General features: G+C 40.3%; 1 protein-coding gene across 3 annotated transcripts in view; it reads left to right on the forward strand.

The window, feature by feature from the left end:
• The window catches only part of tai (basic helix-loop-helix family member taiman), a 443,569-nt gene that overhangs the window by 216,047 nt on the left and 200,252 nt on the right, over positions 1–27,270 (forward strand). Inside the window, exon 1 of one of the 3 annotated variants that reach the window (XM_087352649.1) lies at positions 2,403–3,518. The exons of the other annotated variants lie outside the window; for them this stretch is intronic. Within the exon in view, the coding sequence (XP_087208775.1) occupies positions 3,490–3,518 (29 nt within the window). The 5' untranslated portion in view covers positions 2,403–3,489. Of the gene's footprint in view, positions 1–2,402; positions 3,519–27,270 lie in introns of those variants that run through there. 3 annotated transcript variants of the gene reach the window in all.

The following is a 27,270-nucleotide window of genomic DNA, read 5'->3' on the forward strand; positions in this document are numbered from 1 at the left end:
ATTTTAAAGTACGGCTGGCATTTTACGCTGCGCGAATTACAGTCACGGAACGAAGAGATTAAATTCTGGAAATGTTTGCTATCATTCACTTGAGAATTCCCATGCTTTCTATGTGAAATTTAGTCTGTCGCCTCAAGGGAAGAACGTGGATTGAGGGTGTTTGACAAGAGGGTGCTGATGAAGAGACTGTTCGGATCTGTGAGAGAGCGGACTGAGCACGTAACGCGCGTGGTGGAGGATAAATGTCGGTTGTGGGAATTTTCTGAGAAATGTTTTCTTTTTAAAAGTGCTAACGTCTATATATTGGTAAGAAAAAAAGTCGTAGACTGTGTCAGTGTATGGCAGAGCCTGTCTGTCTGTAACGTGTATCAAAACAAGCCCATTATATGTGGTTGTTCCAAAGCAAAACATATTTGTGTCTTTTACACGTTGCTAGGTGAAACCTCTCCCAATAAACCCAGCAGAGGATAATACAGGTGAGTATTTCTTTAGACCGGTGGTTACTCGTTGATTTTGTACAAGAACAGAATAAGAAATGGGCTTCTGTACTTTCTAGAACGCCACAGACGTCTCGTGTTGCAGTTTATCTGCAGAGGTAAAATTACGGGTCACAGAATACTGTACCAGATGATTTCATCTTGACGTACAGTTTTCTGTTCTGCGATGTGCATCTAAGAACTGGCGTACATGCATTTTGTTTTATCACCATTTTTGGAACAGGATGGGTCTTGGAAAAAGTTATTATGCTGGTTATGCAGTTCACAAGCAGATAAAAATCTCCAAGATCAAAACGGCCAAAATTAGCTCGCTGAAAGATAATATATATCCCCCATATATTTCTTAAATTAATTGTGATCTAGAACCCGATGATTGGTCAAAATTTTTACGGACGAATGAGGGCTTTGTCAACATGCCATCTTACGAAACATTTTCTGAATGCCCAGTTGTCCACATACGCTAAATTTTGCACGCATTCTTACGAAAATTTCTGTTGGCAGTAGAAACCATTGAAGTACTTTTAACGTGCTTTTTTAGTACTCTCCGATTTGGACCTGCGGAGATGATTTATGTGGTAAACGGGAATTTCTATAGAGCCATAGAAGCTGTTCAGGTTTCTATAGCATAGATCACGAGGCTTGTGGTATGCATAGTTCGTTTTTAGATTATATTCAGTAGGGTAAGGACTGTCAATTTTGTGCCACGTACGAACTCTTTGTAGTGAGGTGCTATTTTGTATTGTAACATGATTCAAAATCATCATATTGTGATCTGTTTATGTAATTCAATTTCTTTTGGTACTTCGTCGCAATTAGTATGTGATAACTGTTACATTGTCAGGACAACTATTCTTCAGACGAAAGTGTTGTCTACAGCGTGCTTCCTTATAACGGGTGTGAAATAATTGATACCTTGTCACTTAGAAACCCCATTTTGCGAAATTTTGTAATAAAACACTGTAATATGTTCCATCATTATCTGTATAAGTAGTTGACGTTCGAAGACCTAATGACATACTGTCTCACGTGTCATGAAGGGAGGCTAATGACTCATGATATTCAAGGCAGTAGAGGATACTCTGTACGAGCGAAGCCTTGTAGCTCGTGCTCGTCAGTCAAGCTCGTGTCTCACAGTACTCTGTTTCTTTGGCAAAGGCTTTTTTGCTAATGGATGTGATGGATGAAATGTAGGAACTCTTCGGTCAGAGATAAAGCTCCGAACTCAGGACGGAGTGTATGTTGTGCTGCTTGGTCAGGGGTGTCCCACATCTCATGGGGCATGATAGGATAATATTAAAATCCATCTTATAGGATTAGGGCTGGGGGTGGGGTGGGGCTATTTGTGAAAATGGCAATGAACCGGGTTCCATGAGAGTCGGAAATTGCTTCTCAAATCTTTCTTCCATGAAGTCAGTTTGTTTAGGAATTTGTAATAGACCTCGGGGATGCTTTATGGAAGAATATATGCTTAGGAAGTTTGTAATAGAAAAGTAGTACGATGATATGTATAGAACTGTCTTAACTCAGCCCGTCATAACGGTGAAACTGAAATTACATTGTAAGCATAGCCTATATTCACATGGCATGCTCAACCAGTTGTGTTTGCTGTTTAGTTGAGACTGTACACTTGCTGCCGCGTTGTCGGGTCGTCAGTAAGAAGTTGTCTGGCTAGCGCTGTGCAGAACTGTCTTGCCTTAACCCGTCATAACGGGGAAACTCAAATGCATTGTAACCATTGCCTGTATTATCGTGAAGTTCCCAACGAGTTGTGTTTTTGCCGCTGAGACTGTACTCTTGCTGCCGACTTGTCGGGTCGTCTGTGAGAAGTCGTCTGGCTAGTGCTGCCCCCTTGTGGCAAAGCGAGTAGGTTTCCTCCGATCTTTGCCTCGATGCAGGCAGGCAGTCAGTCAGAGTTAGACCGGGAACAAAAATGGTGGTGGGTAATTGCGTCTGTTATGGCGGCCCTGCGATGGTCATGACGCCGGACAGTTGTTTATGTCTTAAAAGTATCTCATTGGTTCTCCAGACTCAGTATCATCTTCCTAACCATAAGTTTTAAGTGTTAAATCTAGTTGGAACTTGGATGTTATTTGTTTGGAGGGTATAAAGACATTAACAGTGCCCCAGCTAATGGCATCACCATTGGAATTGTTGTCGTCTTGGCAACTACGTCATCAGAATTACGTGGGATGTGTCGTCAGTGTGTCACGTTGAAGACGAGATGCTGTGCCGCCATGTTGTTCGCTATACAGCGTTTAACTTATTGTGTTAGGACTTGTCCTTAGTCGTCACTGAGGCTGTTGTGAATTTGTGTACGGACTGTCGCTTTTTCTTTCTCGAAGTGATTTTCTCAGTAACATCATTATTTTGTGGTTTGCACTGGAATTTGGTTACACTTTGTTACTTCCATTTGCATGTGCCTGTGGCACAGCGCATAGATACCGTCAGAATTTGGATTTATTCTGCTGTTTCTTTACATTTGGTGTGTAGAAGGATGCTTTTGTGGAATCCAGGAAGAATACGTGTAATAGTGAAGGATTCTGACAGGGAGAATTTATTGAAGACCCGTTGTATGTTTGCGGAAAATTGTGGTATTTAGTGTGACACAGTGTTTTGTTCGTCTAATGTGGTAACCTAATAGATGCCTTGCGCAGTACCTTTGGAGATTGAGGTCAGTGATTTTGGAAATCGGGTCGTCGGATGTGACGCGGCGCCTGGCGTCCTTGTGTGAGTGTGCGAGGAGTGTACGAAGTTGGTAGGAAAGTATTTTTTCGCAATACCATCTTGGTAACAAGTGAATATAAAGTGAAAAGAACTACATTGGTGTGGTAAGAGTGTGCTCAAAAAGGAAGAAGTGTAACGTTGGAAGAAATACGACATAAATTTTTAAAGAAGGGGGTTGTGGGAAGGTTTAAAAACAGTTCCTTCCCACTTAACACTTGATTAAGGTCACCAAGGTGCCATTGACGTTCGCATTGTAGATGTCCACCACATGCCCACAGCTGCAACAGAAAATGCCGGGTAAGTAACCTTTACTGCATCCTAGTTTTATGTAAGTCACTCCAAACACGTGATACATACATACAGTTAGAAAGATTTGCAAAACGCTGAACATGTTCTGATTTAACTGAGTATGTGATCGGAATAGCCCCTCTAATCTATGAATGCACATGTGAAACGTAGTAAATGGTTGATGGTATTTCCTTATCTAAATATGTAATAATTTTTTCGTCTTACCCCCATATTATTTTGCCCTCAGTCAGGAAAGGAAAGTTTTCACTGCACGTAAATATGTGATGGCTGTCTTCTGGGATTTTGCGCCGCGCTGTCTGTTGCATGCAAATTGATCAACGTTTAATAGGTGCTTACTGCCTCAATCATCAGCATGATTGCCCAGCAGTAGACGACACCCCTCTCACTGTTCGTCAGAATCTACAGACTGCGTGGCTTATCATTCCAGAAGGCAGTCGTCATCGTACTCGTCGCCGTGCGTTCCTGTTTCAGAGTTCATTCAGTTTGAATCAAAATATCTTACTCGCCGATATTGCTCATTTGTAACAAGTGTGCAGCAGAACATTGCACATGTATTTGTCTCGACAGGTGCTAGTTGCGAATTCAATACAGAATCACTGTCAGAGTGAAACAAAATGTTGTAAAACATCACGAAACCAAGATCTCTTGCCGAACTTGGAGCTGTTTCTCACGTATTCCTGAATCGCCATTTTAGAACAGTTTACCATTTTATCAAATACGAATGTCGGTAGGATTTACAGTACACGAATTGCTTACTCCATCTTCGTCGGCAAATCGACCTGAATATAAGTGACTTCTTGTCGTTCCAAATTTAGTTTGGTGTAAGGGAAAATCGATTTTGCTGTTTGAAAGTGTCCCTGACCCTGTGAGAATGCGGAATTTCGTAACAGCGTGAAAGGGGTCGCGTCATACAGCCGAGCCTCTCCTTCCGTCTGTATGTCATAACGACCGAATTCTTCAGAAGTTGAATTATATGATCGAAGATTTAGTTTCATTACACTTTATCACACTTTGTTCTAAACAGCATAGGATGTAAACCGTCGGATGGGATGATAGTGGATGGAGTTGGAAAACCATAAAGAAAGAAGTTGCTGTAGTCCCTTGTGGATGCTGCCATTATATGCTGGGGCTGTAAAAAAAATGGACGCTTGTACATCACGGGGGACGAATTCGAAGAAGAACCTTAAGAATACCATTAGGGAGAACGCTGTATAGTCAGGTTCAGTTATGTTTGATGAAAGTGAATTTCTCTTAAAAATTGATAACAAAGACTACAATTTTTAATTTATTCTGCCTTTCTGCAGAAGTACTGAAGTTTGTGTCGAAAGTCATTTTTGGGTTGGGAGGCCGTGCGCACGCGTGTGTTGACACCTCAGTTTTTACAGCCAACATCTTCACTGCCGCAGAAACCACACGTCTTGAACAATTACTTTCTTTCCACAACCCACTTCATGGTTAATTATAAATCTGCCATTTGCAAGAACCAAGGCTCACCCAGCATCCTCTTATTCCTTAGAAGTAGGGAATTAATTTCTGTACGGGTGCATTGTCTCACCTCAACCTTTGAGCAAGACTGCATTACGCAAGTTACGATGGTTTATTTGAGCCTCAGAGCAAGGCCGTGGGATATTTAGAGTAGGACTCGAATATAATCACAGAAATTGGTGAATTTATAAGTTGTACGGGCCACACGTTATTGGTACAGTGTAATTGACGAGTTTAAGATTGGCTTTATCTACTGATCAGATGGCAGAGGCAAGAAATGCTTACAAAATTTTGACCACGGTACCCGTGCTAAACAGTTTAATTGAAAGGTTAAGATGAACATGGTATAATATTGTAAATATAATTTAGAATATTGAATTTTAAGTATTTGATAATTTTTAGTGGGGTCCGCAGTGGCCGCGCGGTCTGAGGTGTGGGTCTCGTGCCGCTTGGTCGCAGGGACCGTGGGTTCGAATTCCACTCAAGCCATGGATGTTTTTCTGTGTTGTGTTGTCTTGTGTACAGGTAGAGGCCTTGCGACGGGCCGATCCCTCGTCCAGGGAGTCTACCAAAATGTCCATAGATCAAGTGAGCTGAAAAGTTGGGGACCCGTAAAGGGTACTGGAAAATGTACAAACATTGTTAAACCAGAAAAAGAAGAAGATAATTTTTAGTGTTGAACCTGTTCTGTTTTCGGAGAGTTAATTGGTTGGTACCAGTGGAATGTGAGGTAAACGTGATTATAAGAATTGGAAGTGATCCAACACAAGTATTTGTTTGCCATGACGTAGTTTCCCGTCACAGACGACAGTAGCTGCTGGAAAGGAACAGTTGAGTCGCTATCGAAGGGTTTTATTCGCGTTGGTACTAATTGACACAGTAACCGAAAATTACGCAGGTAAACTTATGATTCATTTGCATGTAATACATTCTGGTGGGTTTTTCTGCACTCTTTCTTCAAACTTCTGGCTTTGTTGCTCGTTCTCTTAAGATATGCAGTAGATTATTGAAAGAATTTCGTAGATGCAGCAGGCGGCACACGTATGATTCAGTCTTGTGTGATTTTTAATATCAAAAGAGACTACATCTCTCTGCTTACAGATCGCTGAGAGATACAACATTGTCGATCGAAAGTTTGAAGGGCAGACGTCAATTGGGAGATCTACTTGTAGATGGGAGTATAATATTAAAATGGAAACGGGTTTCTTAGTATGCGTACTGGATTTATCTGAATTATGACGTGGTTCAGTAGCAAGCTGTTTTGAATGTTGTGATGGTCCTTAGGGTTACATGATTAGCAGTAATTGTTTTATTAGCTAAGCTATTGTTAGTTTCTCAGTAAGGACTGTGTTAGCTGTGCTCTATATAAACTGATGTACCATTGAGTCCACAGAGTGTTCAGTGATTCTCGTAATTATGATATAACAGCGATTGTTTCTCCAGAGAGTATCAGTCGGCAGATTTTTGTTATGTAGACGCTTTTCTCTTTGACGTATGGATAGAATTTTGAGTATTATGTGGTTTAGATCAGTGGTATTCAACCTGGGGTACGCGAAGACATCTTAGGGGGTACGTGAAATTTAAAAAATATATATATTATTTTATGATAAACACTGAATAATCAGTAATGTAATTTATTTAATTTATTTTCGATGTAGATTATATACTATGTATAACTTGAATTATACACCAACAACTTTGGGGGTAAAAAGTTGAGGAGAAATTATATCAGGGGGTACGCGAACAAAAGAGGTTGAATACCACTGATTTAGATGAACTTCATCTTACAAAGGACTCAAATTAATTTTACTGACATACATCTTGATCCCTTGACTCGTAGCTCATATTAAATGCAGTTGCTCAAAAGATTCCTTGCTTTGCTGTAATCCATTTATTACCGCATTTCATAAAAGAATACCCTGACGAAATGTGATTCATCGATACTGTATTTCTTCAAGGCCAGTATTAATACCTACCTTAAGATCTCCCAAGCGATCTTATCATCTTAGAATTTTCTATGGCGTCTCTCATTTTCGTTGCGTGCTGCAAGTCCGACCAGTCTCATGTGTATTGATTTAACTAACCAGTCTCACCATTGAATGAGGCATTGACGTAAGGTTTCCCAAGAAACTGCTCGCGCAAGAGGTGGAGGGAGTGTCGAACAGGCTGCGTTACGGTGGGCTTACTGCTTGTTCAGAAAGGACGAGAATCTAACATATCTTATAACAAAACATTTACGCTACTTTTGAGTAAACGATTTTGCAAAGTAAGCACGTACATATTCGCGTGTTAAGTGAGTTTTCGAACTTTCGGTTCAGCATTGATTTTATGATGCCGAATTGTTGTAAATATGCCACTTTAGTGTGTAAAGTTTTGTTTTAATTGTGAAACGTAAGCAATATAAAGTAACATATTAATGTGGTAAACCTGCCATATAAGATGCGTACTACGCGACCAAATTATAGTTTTTTGTCAAGCCTCTAGAGCAGTGGTATTCAACCTTTTTTGTTCGCGTACCCCGAGATATAATTTCTCTTCACCTTTGTACCCCCAAAGTTGTTGGTGTATAATTCAAATTATACATAGTATATAATCTACATCTAAATTAAAAAAATAAATTACATTACTGATTATTCAGTGATTATAATAAAATATTATATATTTTTTTAAATTTCACGTACCCCCTAAGATGTCTTCGCGTACCCCAGGTTGAATACCACTGCTCTAGAGTCTAGAAAAGATTATGGGCGAGGTGACCAAAGAAGAGGGTAAAATGAACTTGACATACACTGTTGCTTTGAGTTCTATTACATAATAGGCCGGTTTCATATGACGATCTTATGCCATTAATAATCATTAATTGTTGTAGGAAGAGGAATCGAGTTTGTGGAAAGTCGCATGCAGTGCCATCTCGGCTCTGGCTGCGATCCATTTCAAGTCGTGTTGCTTGCCAGTGACGTCTTTAACCTGGAAGCTTTGTAGTGCTGAAAAGTTTCAGTCATAGGCCTTCTCCCGTTATCAGTTCTTCGACCTTGTTATTAGACCCGAATGGCTGACTGGTCACTGCCCGTACACGTTGGGAAGTGATGGAAGGAGTGGTTATCAGTGTGAACAGCGCGCTATTTTGGTTTGTACTGTCAACTCGCGGTCTACCGAGGTTTTGTGCAGCCCGCGTACGTCTTGAAAATGTGCCATCTTGTGTGATTAAAAGTAACTACATAATATCATAGAACACGCTTTCTTAATGTCGGTATTTGGATGTTGCTATTGCTATCAGCCATTGTGCAGTTTAATGTAGAACTTCGTATCAAGAAATATGTCGTGTATTTATAGAAACTTCGAAGGATGCGTACGAATTCGACAAAAATGTTGGTTATCTTTAAGAAAATTGAGTATTGTGTAAACGAATGACAAATCTTTGTATTTCTTTATGAGTAGTTCTTTTCGACTGTCCGCCAATCGATATTAAAGTATGGATATGCAGAAATAAGGTTTTTTCAGCCAGTCTCCTAAGAGAAGGTGACAACACCAGAGTTATTATGTAGGCGATGTACGTTTTGTATGTATGGTGACCGCCGAGTTGGATTGATCACTTAAGTCATGTAAGTCTACCCACACAGAGAAACAGCACTCGTGGAAATGGTTTTAGAAACTTGCATTACTGATTCTTCCGAAGGTTTATTTGTTTTTCGCATTTTGTGACCGACGTTTCAGAGATGCTGCTACTTACGTAATCAGGGCGATCACCCTGCTGGTGGCAGCCATCATCTCTGAAATGTTGGTAAGCTTCTACACGGCGCAACAACGTGGAAGGCAGCCATCTTCATACCAGCCGCCGTTAGAACCTCAGAATCTCCCTTTGTACTCTCTTTGCAGTGCCTGTGTATTGGCTTTTGCCTTTCTTTGATTAGCTCTTGTACGTGGGTTTGATGCTCGGTATTGTCCTTCATTTTCTGCAGTCTCGTGGTTGAGAAAACAGTTTTCCTAAAAGAAAGCAAAGACTAGTTTTTGCTGTGTCATATTCCTCCTTGCATACCTCAGATTGTGCTCGCCGCATCGCTAGAGAGCTCTTGATTCGCTGGTCAGTACACAGACAGCAGATTCATCACCTTGAACAAAAGCCTGGCGCCGTGAGAACATCTACGGGGAATCTCAGACCATGTGGCGTCATTTTCATTTCGCAAACGAACGTTAAATGCATTCTTGTTGAATTCTTGTATCCACTTATGACGCTTTAATCAGCCCCTCGGTCTGTCGTAACAGCTGCCTTTTACTTTATCGTGGTACGAACATGGCGGCATGCCTTTCTTAATTGCTACTTTTGAACAATTAACTTCTTTCCGGGGGGGGGCAAGTGCTCTTGCTGAAAACATAGGTATTAGGTTATTGCCTACTTATCGATTTCTTTCCACGCTTCAAAGTGGCTTTTTTGTGCTGAAGTGCATAAAATGAAGGTTGTGTCCGATTGCCCGCCAGTCCTGCTATTTTAAACATTGATTGTTTGCAGCACTATTACGCTCATAAGTGGCTTTTCGCTCTAAAGCCAACATTTGGAAGGCAGAGCACAGAGGCTGATCGCGTTTGCAGTGTTTCTAGTCGTAGTTCCTTTGTCTTGGTTTTAAGATTTATTGACCGGTGTCGCTTAAATCACACGTTTGTCTTTGTACAACTTTGTATATGTTTCTCTGTCTGGTTACAATGCAGCTTGTTATAATTCAATGTTAAGTTGTTCACTAATGGTGTGTGTCATTTTTCTGGACTTGTTCCAGTTTTCTAAGTATTATGTTTTTTAGACTTCCATTTAAGTTTCCAGTAACCCAATGTATTTACGGCTTGTAGATAACCTGATGATCGCAGACGCGTGGCAAAGTACTCTGACCTTTGGGAACTACTTTTTTTCTTGATTTTCTTTGTGAGATCCGTTTAAAGGAAACTATGATGAGCTTTCACGTATGATTTGTTGTGGGCTAAGTTCCGCGGTGACAGGTGTGCAACAGAAAGTGTATGTTATTGCATATCACATTCATAAATCAGTTTTCTGTTGACATAAGAGTGTCAATGTTTACAACTATTTTTTTTCTGAGTGTAGTTTTGTCAGAAAAGAAAATCATTGTTGAAACGAACACCTACATTAAATACGTACGTTCCATCCGTACTTCTTTTTGTAGTCTTAACAGATCTTCGTGCTGACTGCAGCGTTAGAAAATCTCTTTATTATATCAACAGTGGCATACAAGAAGTGAGGCAACTAAGCAAACAATTTTATTTTTCCGCTCTAAGCTTGCTGATGTAGTGACGTGAAAGTACGGTTATAAAGAACGGCTCAATTTCGACGTTGCCATTTCTTGTCCAGTCTCGTGTAGCGTATACCAGGCATGCGCAACCTTTAAGTAGCCACGGACTTGGAAGTAAGCTTTCTCGACATGGCCGCCGACCGTGATAGTTTAAGTCTGAAATCGATGGTAGTGTAATGATTAAGAACATTGATCTATCAGTGTTAAAACATGAAACTCCCTGATGTTTTACACATAAAATAGATGACATTCTAGAATTGTATGATATTTTAAAATTGTAAAACATTATGTGGCTTCGTAAAAATTGACTGGCCGGATTTTGCTGGCGATCGAGGTGGGTGGTTCATGAGGGGCTTAGACAGATAAAAATTATAAAATTGGTTAGCGGCTGAAACACTTTTAGATGCCCCATTATTGTGCTTTTGAATAATCGAGATTTTGGCTGAATTGTAGGTTCTCATGCCCTTGGCAAATCTTTCGATTTCATGAAATAAAGTCGGTTGTTTTGCGGTCCATTTTCTGTTAAGAGCAGACGTCAGCAAATTGCATAGCCACGGAGGGACTCCATCCCCCGTATCGCGCGGCTGTGAGTGAAACAGTACAGGGTTGCTAGCCTTGCTACGATCCAAGTTCTGAGCTGTCGTCGTTCGGCTGGGTTTCTCTGTTGAGTTGCAACGTTGCACGATTCTTCTGTGAGTTTGGCGGCGGTTCCTGTAGTTGGCGTCTTTCCGCTTTAGAACACCAATCAGAGTTGCAGGATATCGGGGTTTTAATACAGTGTGCTATTTTTATGGAATATGCTCTGTCCATGTAGTATATTTAGAGTTAATCTCGACAAGAATTTCTGCCAGCTACAATTATTAAAATATTTTTCAACCAGTTTTAGTCAGTCAAATGCAATTTTATATTAATGTTGTAGCTAATAATTGATATCGTGTTTGAAAAGGAGATCCACTTCTCCGGTTACTTCGAAATACTTATGCAGGTCCCAAGTAAAAAGCAACTTGACCACTCCTGCACGATGGTGACTAGATTTTATTAGTTGTCTACTGTCCAGTTTATATGGAACCGTGAGAGTCCAAATGATGAATTTTAGTGCTGACACACGAGTGCCAGGGGAATTTTTTTCAGGGACCGCGAGAAAACCATGAAATACAAGGAAACTGGTAATGTATAAAAGTACATTTAAATTGAAACGAAAGTAAGTAATTTCATCTCTTAATCTTCCGCCTTATTTCTTAATTTCTTTCATCTGTTTCGTACCTAACCATCTTTTCTCCATATTCCTTTTCTGTTTCTTTCATTTTCCCTCTTATCGTATTTCCTACCCCTGTTTTTCCCCTCCCTCTATTGTATTTCTTTCCCACCCATTCCACATCAGCTCCATCTGTTCTTTTTACCCTTCGTTGATACGACATCTATGTTTGGTTTACACATTACATCTTCGAAACCAGTCATCTGGATATACCATATTTTTCTTTACAAACTAGCACGAAGCAGAATAAAATTATACCCTTTCGTAACTTTTATGCAGCATTCATCACAAGGAATGTACTCCATCGAAACTTTTATTTCATATGTTATCGGAGTCTGGTGAAACCAAAGATCCACGGAACATTTTTGCAATTAGCGCCTGAACTGGAATTTTTTTTGTATTAGCTGTCTTACGTGTATATCAGAACGTTGTCTATGACTTCCGCACCTACTTGAAACAGTTTCAACGAATGTTAACAGACAACTGGCTTCTATGTGGATTAATACAGATGGGTGGACTCGGAGAATGTGTTGATCAGATATGCGATGTCGCGTGGTCCACGAAATAGTTTACTAAGCTTTGAGATGTTGGTTATAAACACACATGAAGGGTTGGATCTTTTTTCTATAGGAAGAATTATGAAGGAATTAAGAAAGTACGTCTTATATTGATTTAGTGGTTAACTTTACGCTGCGACCGCTTTACCCCAGAGATAAGAGCATACTATACTCATTAGATAGGAGGCAGAGAGGATTTCAGATAGACGATTGTGTCACGACAATAATATCACCAGGTTCGGTAACCTTAGAAGTGTTTGTTCAAATATTTCAGATTGAAACGCTGTAACTTGGGAAGAATTGCTTCGTAGTGTTGCCAGCATCATGTTGGAATCGATACTGGTAGGTACTGCACGTGAGTTAGGAGAGAGGGCATTTCCCCTGGACTACGTCACCACGAGGGGGTATTGACACTACTCGCCTCAGGTTTTGGGGCAGGAACACGTTGAACTCGTTCCCTTGATGCTGGCTAGTTCGCTAGCCTGCCTGCTCGTTGCTGCTTGTTGCAGACTGTGCCTCTGTCTGTCACCCGAGTACTATAGTGCAGAATCGACATTTCAACATGAAATATCCCTGCATGTAGGAATGACATTCAGTTTCACAAACGACGTGCACAATTCTTGTTTGAAAATCTTGTGATAGGAGACCACTTTGGGCTTACAGGATGCGGCGGATAATATTAAAACGTAGATAAGTGATTGTGGGTGGTTCAGAGCTTATAGTCACTGACATCGAATGAGATGGGAATAGGGCCATGTGTGGGGAAATAGAAAAAAAATGTCAAGGGGGAACTGTGGCAAATTTAAAGGATCTGGAGAGACGTAATAAAATCACGAAAGCCTCATTAATCAGTAATAAAATAATGATACCCTATTAGAACTGGGAATTTCAAGTACAGGATTTGTTTTAACCAGTGTTTCTCAACCACCGGCCCGGGGCAAAGTTTTATCTTTCCAAAAACCTTTGGGAAAAGATTTTGTTCACCTGTTTCAAAATTTGTACCAATGCAGTTTTAACGGTCCGCGGTAGAGAATTTAGATAGTTTCCGTTTTGCAGTATGGTTTGGGTTGAGAAACGATGGTTTGGACTTACCTTTGCGCCAGGTTGCTCGGTAGGGCGTGCTTTTCAGATAACGTTATCCTGTTTGCGTAATGGAGTTCTCTCTGTCAAGGAATTCCATTTATTTTGGTGTTTTTGTTGAGATGTTGTCTGGACCCGCGCCCGCAACGGGATCATTTTCCTTCCCTCAGATGATACATCAGTTAATATGGAGGAACGGTGGAATACCAAAGGATTCGGAGAAAAATTTATTTCATTGCCACTTTGTCCATGACATTCCACTGAACTCCCCTGGGTGCAAACCCGGGCCTGCGTGGTGAGAAACCGGCGTATAAGAAACCTCCTGAGGTCACTTTCTCCAGACGTAACAGATGGGACATATAACAGGGCCGATTCTCCTAACAATATATGCATACACGTGTAAGCGGTACCATCAGTGGTCACTTACAAAGAACTGAGTGACGTCATGTTCACTATCGAGTGTGTGTGTCATGGCTCAAAAACATCACTGTTGTGCATTTTGAGAAATATTTGTGGGGAGCTTAAAGTAGAATTTATTTTAAATTTGGGTCCTTCAGGAATTTAGTCATGGGGTAGTACCGTTGATGCTCCAAGGGCCGTATTTATTTAGCAACAAAAAGTAAGGTTAACCGGAAGTTGAGCGAAAATATTAGAGGTGAGAAATGCGTAAATATCTTTCTCGGAAATCATCTAAGGGAAGAAAGCGTTTACAAGACCTAGGCAAGAAAGGGATAATCATATTTAAAATTATTTTCATTTCATTTATCGAAGATTTTAATAAAATTGAGTAATAGTTGGACTGGAATTTTGTTTTTCAGGGGTCATACCGATTTCGGGCTCATTCGAACGTGCTTATTAACCAACCGCTTCCATAAAAGGTGGGAAATTGATTGATTTAGCATCGTTTGCTTTTCAAGTAAGTCTCTGATCCATATAGTTAATTTGATATCGCGAAAACACATCGTCATGATTTAGATTCCCTCCTCCGCCGAAGACTTCGGACTTTCGAATCGGGTACTCCGTTTCCCTTGCTGTACAGGAGGATCCAAGATTTCGTCAATCATTGTTTTATCCAAAGGTCTCGTTCTTGCAGCAATCTTGCTCAAAGGTCTGAACAAATCTTCCGTTTCGATATTTGACAAACAAACCGAATCCCAGCTAGTGTTTGCTCAATACGTAATCACGTGATCCATTGCTTACCAGTTTAGTACTTTTGTCAGTTGCTGTACGACTTTGGTAGGCTTGTTACTTTACTGTAAAATCTATTTCCTGCGGAAATTGGAAGATAAGATAACGCCAGGGCCCAGCTCCTGTGGACATGTCACAGAGAATAGTTCTTGTAAGAGGATGCATTTATTGATACCAACGTACTTTCTAGAATTTCCGACTCCGTAGTTCCATGCAAGAAAGCCCATTTTGGGAATATAATATTCTCTCAGCTGGTTAAGAAATTCCTGACATACGGAATCCGAATGATGTTTACTATTCCCACTAGAGCCCGCCACTGCCACTTGTTATCAGGATGTACGTGAATAAATTACACATAGCCACACGCCATATTTTAAGATCTAGATTAATGTTATTCTCCCAGCTTTGCTTAGGCACCCAAAGCGGTCTTTTTTCCCTCAGGGTTTCCGATAAAAATGTATACTTTTCATATCGCACCCATGCGTGGTAAGTGACCGGCCCATCTCTTTCTCTGTGACACACAACGTATTGTGTACTGACTACAGGAAATGAGATGCAAATAATGCTTTTGGACACGTACTCTTATCGTAACAGTTCTGGAGCTGTTTCTTCTGGACTTCCAGATTATGAATTTCGACCTTTGCTGCTGTGTTGTATGGAGTGTAGCGTAAAACAGGTAGGAACTCAGGTATAAAAGCTTGTGAAAATAAGGCCAACGCCTTTCGAGTTAGTTTAAGAGATAACACGGAATAGAACTCACATTTGTATGATTATCTGGAAAAAAGCGTAAAGCTTATAGAGGAAGTGTATTAGTCATGAAGTGTGTGATTTTTTCTTAAGGCCAGCAACTTCTCCGATAAATATTTGCGAGTTACACTCATCTGCATATAGGTTTTCATGTAAAGCTTCCGTTAATATTGTCCTATTTTTGATATTCCTAATATCAAACGTGATAACCCGTTCAGCGGCACTAGAGATTCAGTTTTAATGCGTCTAAAAATTTACAGAGATACACGTCACTGATTCAGTGTTCAAATAGTCTGTATATTTACTTAAGCCCTGATTTACTAAAATTGGAAAAACGAGGTGACCTTTTTGACGAGAGCACCGGAGTTAATGCAGGATTCGTTTTGAAATGTCGCTGTTGAATCGAACTGTGGCTGCTCGATACGCCGTAATGTTGAAAGTATTCAGCATCCACAGGAATAGTTGGTTTTTATCTGTTGTATTGGGGTTAACGATCGCGCCTGCAAGTTGTCGACCCGCATGGCCGAGGAGTCTCGTGTTCTCGCGACGAAATATGCCTGGTTCCGCTTGGTTATCTCCGGTACACAAGTGTTCGGGAAACACAGCTGTCCTTATCCTCGCCGGTATTCATAGAGTTTATCCAGCCCACATCAGAGATCGAGATCGCGTAATACACCATATTTGAGTGAACTTTAACATGGAAATAAGAGGAATGTCGATTTCGATTTTACGGTTTTGGTGACGATGTTAATTGGTTTTGAATTGGATGTCGGCCTATTCTTCCGCTCCACCAATCAGCACCGTGATATTCAACTCACCACCTACTGTCTGCCCTATATGAGGCTTCCAAAAACGCCCAACCTTAAAATGGCAACTGTAATGTGTGCTGAAACGTGGATAATTTTCAACATTTGACGATGTGAGAAACGGAATTACTTGTTTTAACGGAATCTAGACAATAAAACCCATCCAATATGATAATATCTACAGTTGAAACTGTGTACATTGTGAAATAATGTAACAAGTAGTCACTCAAGCCTCCAATATTAGCAGGCACGTACCACTAGGCTTCTATTTTATAAGGTTAGTTGTTGACGCCTGCCTAATTAATTCGGGGTCGCGGGAAGCCTGCTCCATGGAGTGAAAGTTTTTGTGTTGCCACTGATTGAGTACAAACGGGGCGGACGCTTGCTAATCATTATTGTTAGTATCCCTTTAATAGCGTAATGACTTGATGACTTAAAGGATGACGTGGTTTATGAGCTAGCCGAGGTAAAAAGAAAGCTGTTTAAGTGGTGTTTGTTGCTTATAAAATAATGGGATTTGATAAGTTCTTTATGTTCTAGGTTCTCGAAATAATATGTTAATGCGTTGTGCGTTAACCGGTGTTCTTTGATATGAGTGACCGTGCTGGACAATATTGAATTCAGATTCGTATCTGCACATTCACAAACACTCGATGGTAGTGATTGTAGAAAGACCTGTCTGCAAACATTTATTGTTATTTGTGATTTAAATTACGTGCTTCAGGGGTTCGAATTACATTTTTTATTTTGGGATCATTTGAATTTAATTTAATTTACTCGTTTTGCATTTTGCTTTTTCTTACCGTGCGTTAGTTTAATAGAGAGCAATTTCATTTGTATTGGATCGGATCACTATGACGACCGTGTCTAAAAGACTGAATGATGTTATATTCAGGACACTTGTGTTTTTCTCGTGTTATTTCAAAACTTTAATTTTGTAGGATAAATTACGAAATTTTTCTGTACAAATTTTTTTGTTAAATCGTTTATTAACTCCTTTTAAAATCACGATTTAACAAATATTTCTCTCGACTTTCAGAAAAAGGCCTGCTAGTAATTTAGGCTAGTTCTTGATAGCATCTGCTAAATACGAAAGAATTTGATATTAAAGATGGGTTTGGGCTGATAGATTATCTCCATGAGAATAACTTTTTCAATTTTCTTTACTTAGACCAGAAACAGCGGGTCTTTTAGATCTGATCTCTTGATGCTACTGGAAGATTTTCGCATTCTATTGAGCAAGATTCTACTGTCTCTGTTTGTGTGTGACACTGTGGCCGATTTTGAGCAGATTGATAGTCCTGTCAGAATGAATCAAAGTTGAGAAACAGGAAATATATTTATGGCTGTGCGGGTTTTAATCCTTTGCGAAACAGTTAAACTTGCATATAACACGATTACAAGGGACCTTAACATTCTATTGTTTCACACAGATTTCAGTTTAATTATAATTTGGGTTACAAAAGTATTGAAATGTGTAAGTCACACTCCCAAAAAATGTTTTCAGTTACAATATAATTAATTCGTGTTAAATATATAGGCCTCCAATTTACAGTAGTTTATTCCTACTGCAAAGCTGACTTAACATATTGTATTTCTTCCGCTTTCCTTTTTTCTTCCTTTGTTTCTGTTTCAACCTTCTCCTTTTTTTCTTAACAATACATCCGTATTAAATTCTGAAAGGAGAGCCGGTGTAGCTCAGTCAGTGTAGTGACTTGACTGTGGACTTAACGACCGGGGTTCGCTCCCCGATGGGGGCAGAGGATTCTTCTTCTAACCTCTGCGTCCCGACCGGCTCTGGTACCCGCCCACCCTCCTATGTAACGAATACCGGGGTCCTCCATCTAGCGCCGAGGTTAAGAATGAGTAGGAGATTTAATTTCTCTCTCCCTCAAGCGCCTACATGGCGTATATCGGGACAGTTTTAATTTACGTTACTTTATTAAATTCGGAAAGTACTTGGCTTTAATCGTAACCGGATATCCGTGCGTCTGTATGTATGTAATGTATTTGAGTTTATATGTCGTGTAGTTAATACTGGTAGTTTTTCTTCTGTTACAGGTGTTGTCTATTAGCATCGACATAGGTTAACAGGAATGAAGTTTAACTGTTTGTGCTTATGCTGTGGACGGTGATTCAGTGGGCCAAATCAGGTGGATTTTATTACAAGGTTTTATATTTAATTCGTGAGTTGATAGGTATGTGGTTGACATTTCGACAGGCTCTTTTAGAATTATGGGATTATTTAAGTTTTATCTTATTCGACAACAGAACAACTGCACAGTATACAGTTTCGTGTTTCTGTATAGAAAATTAACTGAAGAGAAAAGTGGAAATACATGGGAATAAATAATTATAATCTTGGGGGGGTTTCTCATGTGTTCAACATGTTTTAATGTTTAGAATACATATATGACGATAGGATAAAAAAGCGTGTTGTTAAAACCACGAGCGAATTGGTTAGTGAACTTGTGAACTGGATTACAGTGGCTTAGAATAGGGTCCCGTGGTCACCACGGTGATTAATGTTGGTATTGGATAACAGCAGGGAATTTCGTGCGTCGGTTAAATGGATGTTAGTTGCATCGAATGCTAGGATGATTAACGAACATTGAATTGGAAAGGCTGTTGAAGAAAGCATTCCTGGCCTAATTTAGAGCACTGTTTTTGGTAGTTGACTGGAGGAACTGAAGAATACATTAATCTGTATCGGATTAGACCGATATTGTATTTTATGCCTACCTGTCACAACGAAACTTTATTCCTGTAAATACGGTAATGGATTTTCGTGTTATATAAAAGTGGGGTAATTTTACTAGCTGATCGTCATCTTAGCTTCTCTAGGTCTGCTTCAGGAAGGAAGTTATTCTCTTTTTGTGATGAATTGGTTAACCATTCTTCATGTTGTTGAATCAGGGCCAATAGAAAAGCAGTTTTCAGGTACTGAATAGACTATATAGTACGTGGGTGTTATGTAGGGTGTTTAATTGAAAACACAACGCTATCTTAATGCATAAAACGATTAAACCAATAGTACTATCCTCAGATCACGAGAAAAACCCTGCTGTGGGTAGTAGTTTCTGGTGCGGGGGGGATGTTACTTATCAGGTAGACTAGAGGGCTGCTATTGGTGGGAAGTGTGATACGTCAGAGTTTTACGCTACTACACACAGACTGAAAACATCAAGCAGTTAAGACTAGCGTGTAGTGGGTGCATCTCAAATGTGTTCTGTGGGTGTTGTGATAATATTCTAGATTAAATCACTGTGCCACTGTGAGGTAATCTTAAAGCTGTAGCCATTTGAACACACAAAAGCCTGTTGTCTGTTGTTCGTTCAGTGGTTGTGGAACGAATGCTTTTAGGACAGGTCGTCACTCACAGCGAAATCTTGCGCATGCGCGTATATCGAATTCCTAGCAGGGATTTTCTCCTGATCTGTGAACTGTAGTACTGAATCCCCGTATTCCCGTTGTTGCAGCTGATACATTGCTTGAAATATGTAGTTCAGCTGTTTTGTCGCTGAACGAACAGCGGCATAGAAACGGGTGACCTTGATATGAGTGTCGCGGGGTAAGTTGGAAGAGTCTATTATTCGGGGGTGGACCGACTTCTGATTACGTTTGATTGCTGTTGGGTGGCGTTTCACATGGTTTACTCTGTTTCTGAGGAATTATACGAACCAGCAACTGTGTCGCTGTTCGTCGTTTCCAAAGAGTGCTGAGGTATATTTTCTTTTAAAGTATAATGTTTAAGACTTGAAACTGTTTTGTAATAAATCCAGTCTTTCTTTTATGAACACTCGAAAGATGGGTTCTTTTGGATAAAAACACATTTTTTTCTATTCTGTTACTGTCGCCATGGTAACATCCTCGAATAGGTAGGACATTCGTTCTTGTCCAGTTCATAAGGTAAAAAATTCCATCTTATTTTCAACATGCATTGACCTTGTTGACAATACTGCGTAAATAAAGCAAACAATATTTGCGTCGAACTTTACTTTGACCAATGATTTATTGTGCGGGGTGAAGGAATAGTCGAGCAGAACAGCACAGCGTTAACGTCTGACCCGTTTCCGAAGATTGCTTTCTTCTTTTCACAGCTGCCGAACCGATTGTTTGGTTTTTCTCGGCCGATGGTACGTTAAAATAAGTTACGACCTTATCGTACCATGTTCGTCGTACCATTCACATTATTTACTCGCTAATTGATGTTAGTCTTTCCTACTTCTAAATCGTAACTCATTAATTCAGTTGTTGATATCGGTCTGAATTTTATTTAAGTATCTTCTTCTTCTCTCATGAAAGGTGTGCAGGCCTTGTGTTCCTAATTACTCCTCTATACTTTGCAATTTCAGGTGCAGTATCTCTGAATAGTACGTATATCATATTGTGTGGTCGAGGTTTGTTATCCGATTGAGAAGCAGCTGTACCGTCCTTAACAAATGTTGGTAGCAACATCATGATTGGCTTCTTCTGATATGTTACGTCACAGAATTGGATGATTAATGTCGCTGGTGCCTTTGGTGGCAGTTTTTGTATGTTTCTTTATTTGTTTAGGCCATTGAACATGATGTAGATATGCTTTGGGAACTGGCCGACTCACCCTCTCTGTAGGTGGAACGTATTATTTATTATAGTTGTCTGTCTTTGGGTTTGGGATTGCTGATATGTGGTGAGACAAGTCGTGAATTTGTGTCTAGTTTTTGCAAGATCATGTTTGTTTGCTCTGGTTCTGTTTTACCTCCAACTATTGCATTTTAGAACAAAGATTGGAGGAGGGCAAGAGGAGAATTTTGGCTAAAGTTTGTCTTATTTGTACAGAGTTCATCGTATAGAGGTAAGTGGTCAGCTTCACTGTTCGTATTAAGAAAAGAACAAAGATTAAGTGTGTTTGGGATCACGGTAATGAGGTCAGTATTTGAACCCACTAAGGATGACATATGCTCATTGATGAACTTCATAATTGATTCTTGCCACCCAACCTTATTAAGATGATAATATTAAGAATGATGTTACACGGTTGGGAGATATGAGAAATACAAATTTTTGGTCGGAACGCCTGTAGAGAAGGGATCATTTCGAAAACTTACGCTTTGATGAGAGGGTCGTATTAATATTGAGTTTAAATTATGGCAGAAGCGTGCGGGTTGGAAGAATGTAGCTCAGGATAAGGCCTGGTGACGGACAGCTGTGAACGCGTTAACACACCTTACTGGACGTTGGTATATAAGAGTTCTGGAGTGATTTCTTATAGACTGGAAATCCGTGATTCAATTCCAGGGAAGGCGGTTATTGTCTTTGTCACCAGGTGCAGACAGGCTGTGTGATGTGCACTGGAGTAAAACGTTTTAAACGTGAAGCTGACCACTCACATGCATCTGGTGCCAAGTTCGAGAATGCCTGAAGATTTATGTTCACGGTCTTAAATGTCGTGATGCTTAGGCACAGGGCAATTCACTCTACCGGGACGTCACCAGGAACGTTACTGTCCTTTTGCAGACAAGTAAAAGTCGCGGTTAAACAGAGGGCGTCTCGGTAGTCGGTGCCGATGCATACTTGCATCCTGCACATTACTTGGTCGGTGTTTGTTAGTGAGCGAGCTACAGGGCAGGAAGTTCGATCGTTGTCAAAAATAAGTCTTGCGCCCACCCATGAAGCTGCAGAAACCATCAGAGCCAGAAACGAAACCTGCTTCATTCATGAGATGAACGGAAACAATTTCCCCTCCGACTTCCTTGAGGTCTACAACCTTCGTCTTCGTGTTCCGAGGATGGGGGAGACGGAAACATGAAAAAATAAATGAGCATCATCCGTGACATAAATATAAACAAGTCAGTTGTGGGTCCCAGGAAGAATACAACTTAAGTTGAGTGATTAGTATGGGAAGAGAACGGGAGTTTCTGGTTCAGGCTTAATACAACGCAAAGAACATGACTGCTCTCAAAAACGGATTTAATTATCGTAACAGAGCCTAAGTAGAATATATGTAGTAAGGACTGAAAATTTCGTGATTGTCTAGATGCTCGGTTATTATGTTTCAGGGGACGAATATTTCTGTATCCACTTGGACACATGTTTGGCAATGAAGTTGATGCAATTAATCTTTAAATAACGAAAGAAGATAAATCACAACACAAATAAAATGGGATACTCTCACGTACAAGTCGAGCCAACAATAATTTTAACAGAAAAATTATTAAAACACAAAGTGATTGTTCACGTTAAGATAGCAGACCTTCGTGTAATTAATGGCATTACGCACTGGAGAGTACGACTCCTTTTGCGAGGACACTCGAAGTTCGTGTAATTTTCTGAGGAGTCTTGATTCTCGGTATACAGCTCAGCTATGTTAATAACCGAGTGAGGTAGCATTCGCGCGTCTGACTCCTATTTGCTGTTTCCTCATTTAACCGCTCTTTGTTAAATACTGGCTGCATGCCTTCAGCACAAATTCTTTAATAATCTCGTGACAGACTCCTTGGACGAGGGATCAGCCCGTCGCAAGGCCTCTACCTGTACACAGGACAGCACAACACAGAAAAACATCCATGGCTTGAGTGGGATTCGAACCCACGGTCCCAGCGACCAAGCGGCACAAGGCCCGCCCCTCAGACCGCCCCCCCCCCTCAACATCCCAAGAGCACAGAAAGTAAAACGAATTTATGAATATCTTACCTGCAGATGGCAACGTGACAGACATTTTTGATGGAATTTTAAGCCGATTTTTTTTCTTTTGGTAGTTGTCGGCACTTCTTTCTTGCAATAATATTTCCATGCATCAATTGCGAGGTATATTTCTTCCTTGCGCAAGTGTTTGAAAGTAGTTCACCAGTTTAACCTATGTCTCATATTGAAGACTCAGTAACACATCTACAAATATATTGGACAAAAATAAACTTGTTTTGAAATGCCAGTAAAACGATTCTGGGCCATTTGTTGTTCGAATGTTCTCAAACTTAACCTAGTTGGGATCTTTGTGACAGTTTTTCCATATTTATTATAAGTGAAAAGGTTTACATACCCATGTAAACAGTTTCCTCTCTTTGTTGCCAAATTGCACTAAGGTACGCCATACAAACACAAATACTTTGTGCTTTTGGCTGGTGTGTTAGAAGGGGGTAATTCGTGTTTATGACGCCACCGTATACACTAGTGGTAGTGATGTTGATTGTGGTTGTCGAAGTATATCATTATTTTTTTTTCTTTTTGGATTGTGACGCCACGTGGATTAGTCGGCAGGTAACTGACATTTCGGAGAAACCTACTGTCTCAATCTACAAGTTTTCGCGGCGGTGTAGCTGTCGATGTTCTAGGTTGTGACGCTATGTGAACGCGTAGACAAATACAGTCTCCATCTTTAGGGCTGGAGACAGTACTCGTCGTACGTTGGTAATCGGCCAACGCAGCACCGTGTCACAACCCAGAAGAACGTCGACAATTTCACTGCCATCAGAAACTGAGATCTCAAAATCGGATTAATTAGTGTGTATCATACTGTAGTCCGCGGAGAACCTAGATAGCACGATATTTTTATTGTGTTATTTTCAGTTGTCGCGATCCGCAACGCTCTTTTGCCTTTTCCATTTCTGTGTCTTCTTATATTATGCTTTTTGTCTGTCATATTACATTCTGTTTACATGTCTCTTCCTTGTCTAGAAAACGCGAAGCGTATAACATGGTCGTGGGTATTCTAAGGATGCACCGTGAGAGGCCTTGATGTCCCCGAGTCAGCGAAACTGCGCGCGCATCTTAGTGGCCCTGCACGGCTGCGGATAGGATATTGATCCACCAGAAATACAACCGCGGATATTTGAAGGCACGAATAGAGAAAGCGCATGTTACTAGACCTTTCTGTGTCATACCATAGCGTGGATGTTCGAACACTACACTGCTATAATAAATGATGCAGTATAACTTCTTACTGACACTGCTAAAACTAGATGACAAGTTACAAGGAAGTTTCCAAATCCGTTTTTGTGATATCTATATCTTAAAAGTTACTCCCGGTGCCAGCAAATAATGTGTAATGTTTGGCTTGTGGTTCTGAAGCTTGGTAATTAAACATTTTTAATATTACCTGTCTCTGGTCGATATTTATCACAATCTACTGAAGTCTTACTGTAGGTTACCATTTACGTTATCCAAGTTGTTCACTTTTACGATGTCCTACAAGAAGATTGAAATGAATTATGATCGAACAAGCATTAGTCCATACACAAATACTCCAATGCTTCGATTTTCTTTTACGTCATGTCTTTACATTTTATATTTCCTTCCTGCTTATAAAATCCATTAGACTTTATTTCCATTTTATCCCATTCGGACTCCCCTTATGGTTTATAGTAACGAACAAATAAAAGAAGTTTTAGGGTTCTAAGTACACTTAGTGACAAATATAATGGTCGTTTCTCAGGAGAAAGGCTTTGACCTTGGTAGTAGCGACCGATGCTGACGTCGGTTGTAGTAAGTCTGTGGTTAGAAACCGATATATTTCAGTTGAGAAAACATTGCGTCATTTTCCGGTTGATTTATTTGTGTGTTAATTTGACTTATTTCTCCATTATTATCTGTTTCATAGGTTTGTGGAAAATTGAACGCTTTACAGATGGCCTGAAGCAGAAAGAACGATACAGCCATTAAATTTTAAGCCAGGGAGATGAAAAGTCACGTGAATCACCTGTGTAAACTAGATATAGCGTAGAAGGGTCTGATACTGCATATTGTCCGTGCAGTTGAAAGAACAGCGAACTATTGTGGAGCTTTAAAGCCTTATATTTTTGACAAGGTCGGTATGTCCTACCACAACGTCCGCCATCACTGCCAAGGTCAATGCGTTTCTCCTGAATAACAGATAGTGCCTTCTATTTTGTTTTTGAGAAATTGGATCGGGGCTTCTCCGTGACCTTAGTTTACAACATCGATCGTGCTTGAATGAATTATTACCGTTCTTATTTTTGTATATAAATTAGATCGCATTCGAGTAATCGGTAACTATTTTACAGTTTATGCCTGCAGTTTATTTTTCCAGGCCTTTGAACCAAGTTCATTTGGAAATAATCTCATCTGGTGTAAGAATAAACATTACTGTTCACCCCTACCGTAGATTTCAGTGTCTGTATAGCGAGGAGCCGACACTGACCGTCTCCAAGAACTGTGCTACGTAGTGCCCATAACATTGCCCTGCTTGCTAGGTTGATGCCCTCATTTGCCGCCTAGAGAACAATTAAAGCAGCGAAGTAGTCGAAGTATGAATCACATATAAATTATCTAAATATATCTTAGTGGTGTTTCATTCAGAACCCTACATGGTTATCAGCGTATTGTATCTTTACAGCACGCATTTTTGCTTTTAAGGTTACGCGGGAAACAAAACATTGCACTACATCGGTAATCAAGGATATTGTGACTTTTAAGGGATGCATCCTGTTGTGTGTCAACCTAAGGATGTTATAATTTTTTAAAAGTTCAATGCTATCTGCTTCTTAAAATAGTTTCGCCATAGAATTTTATATGAATATCCTCATGTTGATATTTGTATGTTGGATTAGTGAGTGATTAACTGGAAAGGGGTATGGTAGGAAAAGGCCGCGGAATTATTCAAGGCATTATTTTCTGTATTTGTCGGGAGGGATTGGGGAATACCGCGGAAACCCTCAGGATAGCCGCTCTCCTATCCCACATATGAACCCAGAACCTCGTGAAGGTGTACTTGACTATTCAACCCTGAAGACTGATTAGCATAAAACCCAGAAGATGGTGACAGTGTGTTTGTTTCATATTTTGGCATCTACCTAAAAGTCCACACGACGTTTCAACCCAGAAGACCGACAACCACGTAATGTAAAGGGCAGCAGAACCTTTGACAATGAAAGCGTGTGCAGACTGCTGCCACCGGCAGTTGGCGTTCCACGTTACCCGCGTTCGACCAGAATAAGCCGCTTCGTACCAACGGTGCTTTCGTTTGACTTGATTTTACTCCCTGTAAAGACAATTAAGCTATTGATAGGACAAAACTAGATTGTTCTCTACAGCGATTATTGTCCTCCTGTTTTACATTTTAGCCTGTTTCCTGCTTTCAGCTTCGGAACCAGTGAACCATCATGTGGGCTACGTCATCCTTGATGGTGAAAGTAGCTTGACACAGAGGCAGAAAATGGTTTTACTAATACGTTCTAATTTAATTTGCATTTGTGCTGTCCGAAGATCAGATTCTCTTAAAACTATTAGTCCTTGTTTTCAAATCGTGTTTTACGTGACCATAAGGGGCAGGTTTTCTGCATGCTGTCTCAAGTGAAGCATGCAACATGTTGAGTTGAAACGGAAGCCATGTTGCAAAATAAACACGGCCTTGTACTCATTTCTCTTCGTGTCTGAATGTGATACAAAATGTCTGAAACCTGCTTGAAGCGGGGAGGACAATTATTGTACTGCGTTTGGGGTCTTCCCTTCCCTTGCCGAAATAGAATTATTGTTTTATGAGTGGATTGGGGTTTGATCCCTGGCAGAGGCCAAAGATGTTTCTTGCCTCTGCTTCCCGACCGGCTGTTAGGTCCTCGCAAAGCGCGGTCGAGTCTTAACGCTGACCACTCACCCCGATCTAGTGTCGAGATCAAGAGTAGGTGTTACATCACTCTTCCCCAAAACGCCTTCAAGGCGTGTAGTGGGACACCTTCGCTTTTCTTTTACGTTACCTGGTTGTCTATTTAGAAAACGACGACGAAGCAGGTTGGTGTAGGGTTATCGCTATGAAGAATAGGGCTGTACAACTTTTGTCGAGTGTAACTACGTTGGAAAATACGAAGCTCGTTGCAGAACTATTTGCAGTTCGTATTCAGTAGTATTAATTATGTTTATTTTAAAGTTACGTTTCGTGTAATTGCATAAACTGTCGTTATACCGCGGGTGTCCGGGAAAATCTTGAACATCAGCGTTATAAATAAAAACAACTGTTAGCAATCTCGTTAGTTGTTATAGCTGCCTGCGTCCTCGAAAGAATGTGGCTATACTGTAAGGTAAATAACTTGCAATGGCGAATATGGAAATACAATCAACACATATTTTGTAGCCGTTGTTACGATATAAAATACAGCGTGTCGTTTTGGTGGTCGTGACCATCCCCGGCGGATTGTTTGATTCTCGCGGCGTAACGAGGGTCTACTTTGACGTAATTGATGTTACTGATTAGCGCCCATGGCGGTTTTAAACTACTTACCATTGATGCGATAATCTAACACTGGTTGTCTTTCCGTTGCTTGAAAGGTCAAGGTCGCTCCGGGTTTTTGTTTTTTTGGTTTTATCCAAGGGATTAACCGTTACGAATTTGTAACT

This window comes from Zootermopsis nevadensis, unplaced genomic scaffold, assembly GCF_977971745.1.
Source record: "Zootermopsis nevadensis isolate Lab colony 2312 unplaced genomic scaffold, Znev_1.0 Znev_ptg000021l, whole genome shotgun sequence".
Taxonomy (NCBI): domain Eukaryota; kingdom Metazoa; phylum Arthropoda; class Insecta; order Blattodea; family Termopsidae; genus Zootermopsis; species Zootermopsis nevadensis.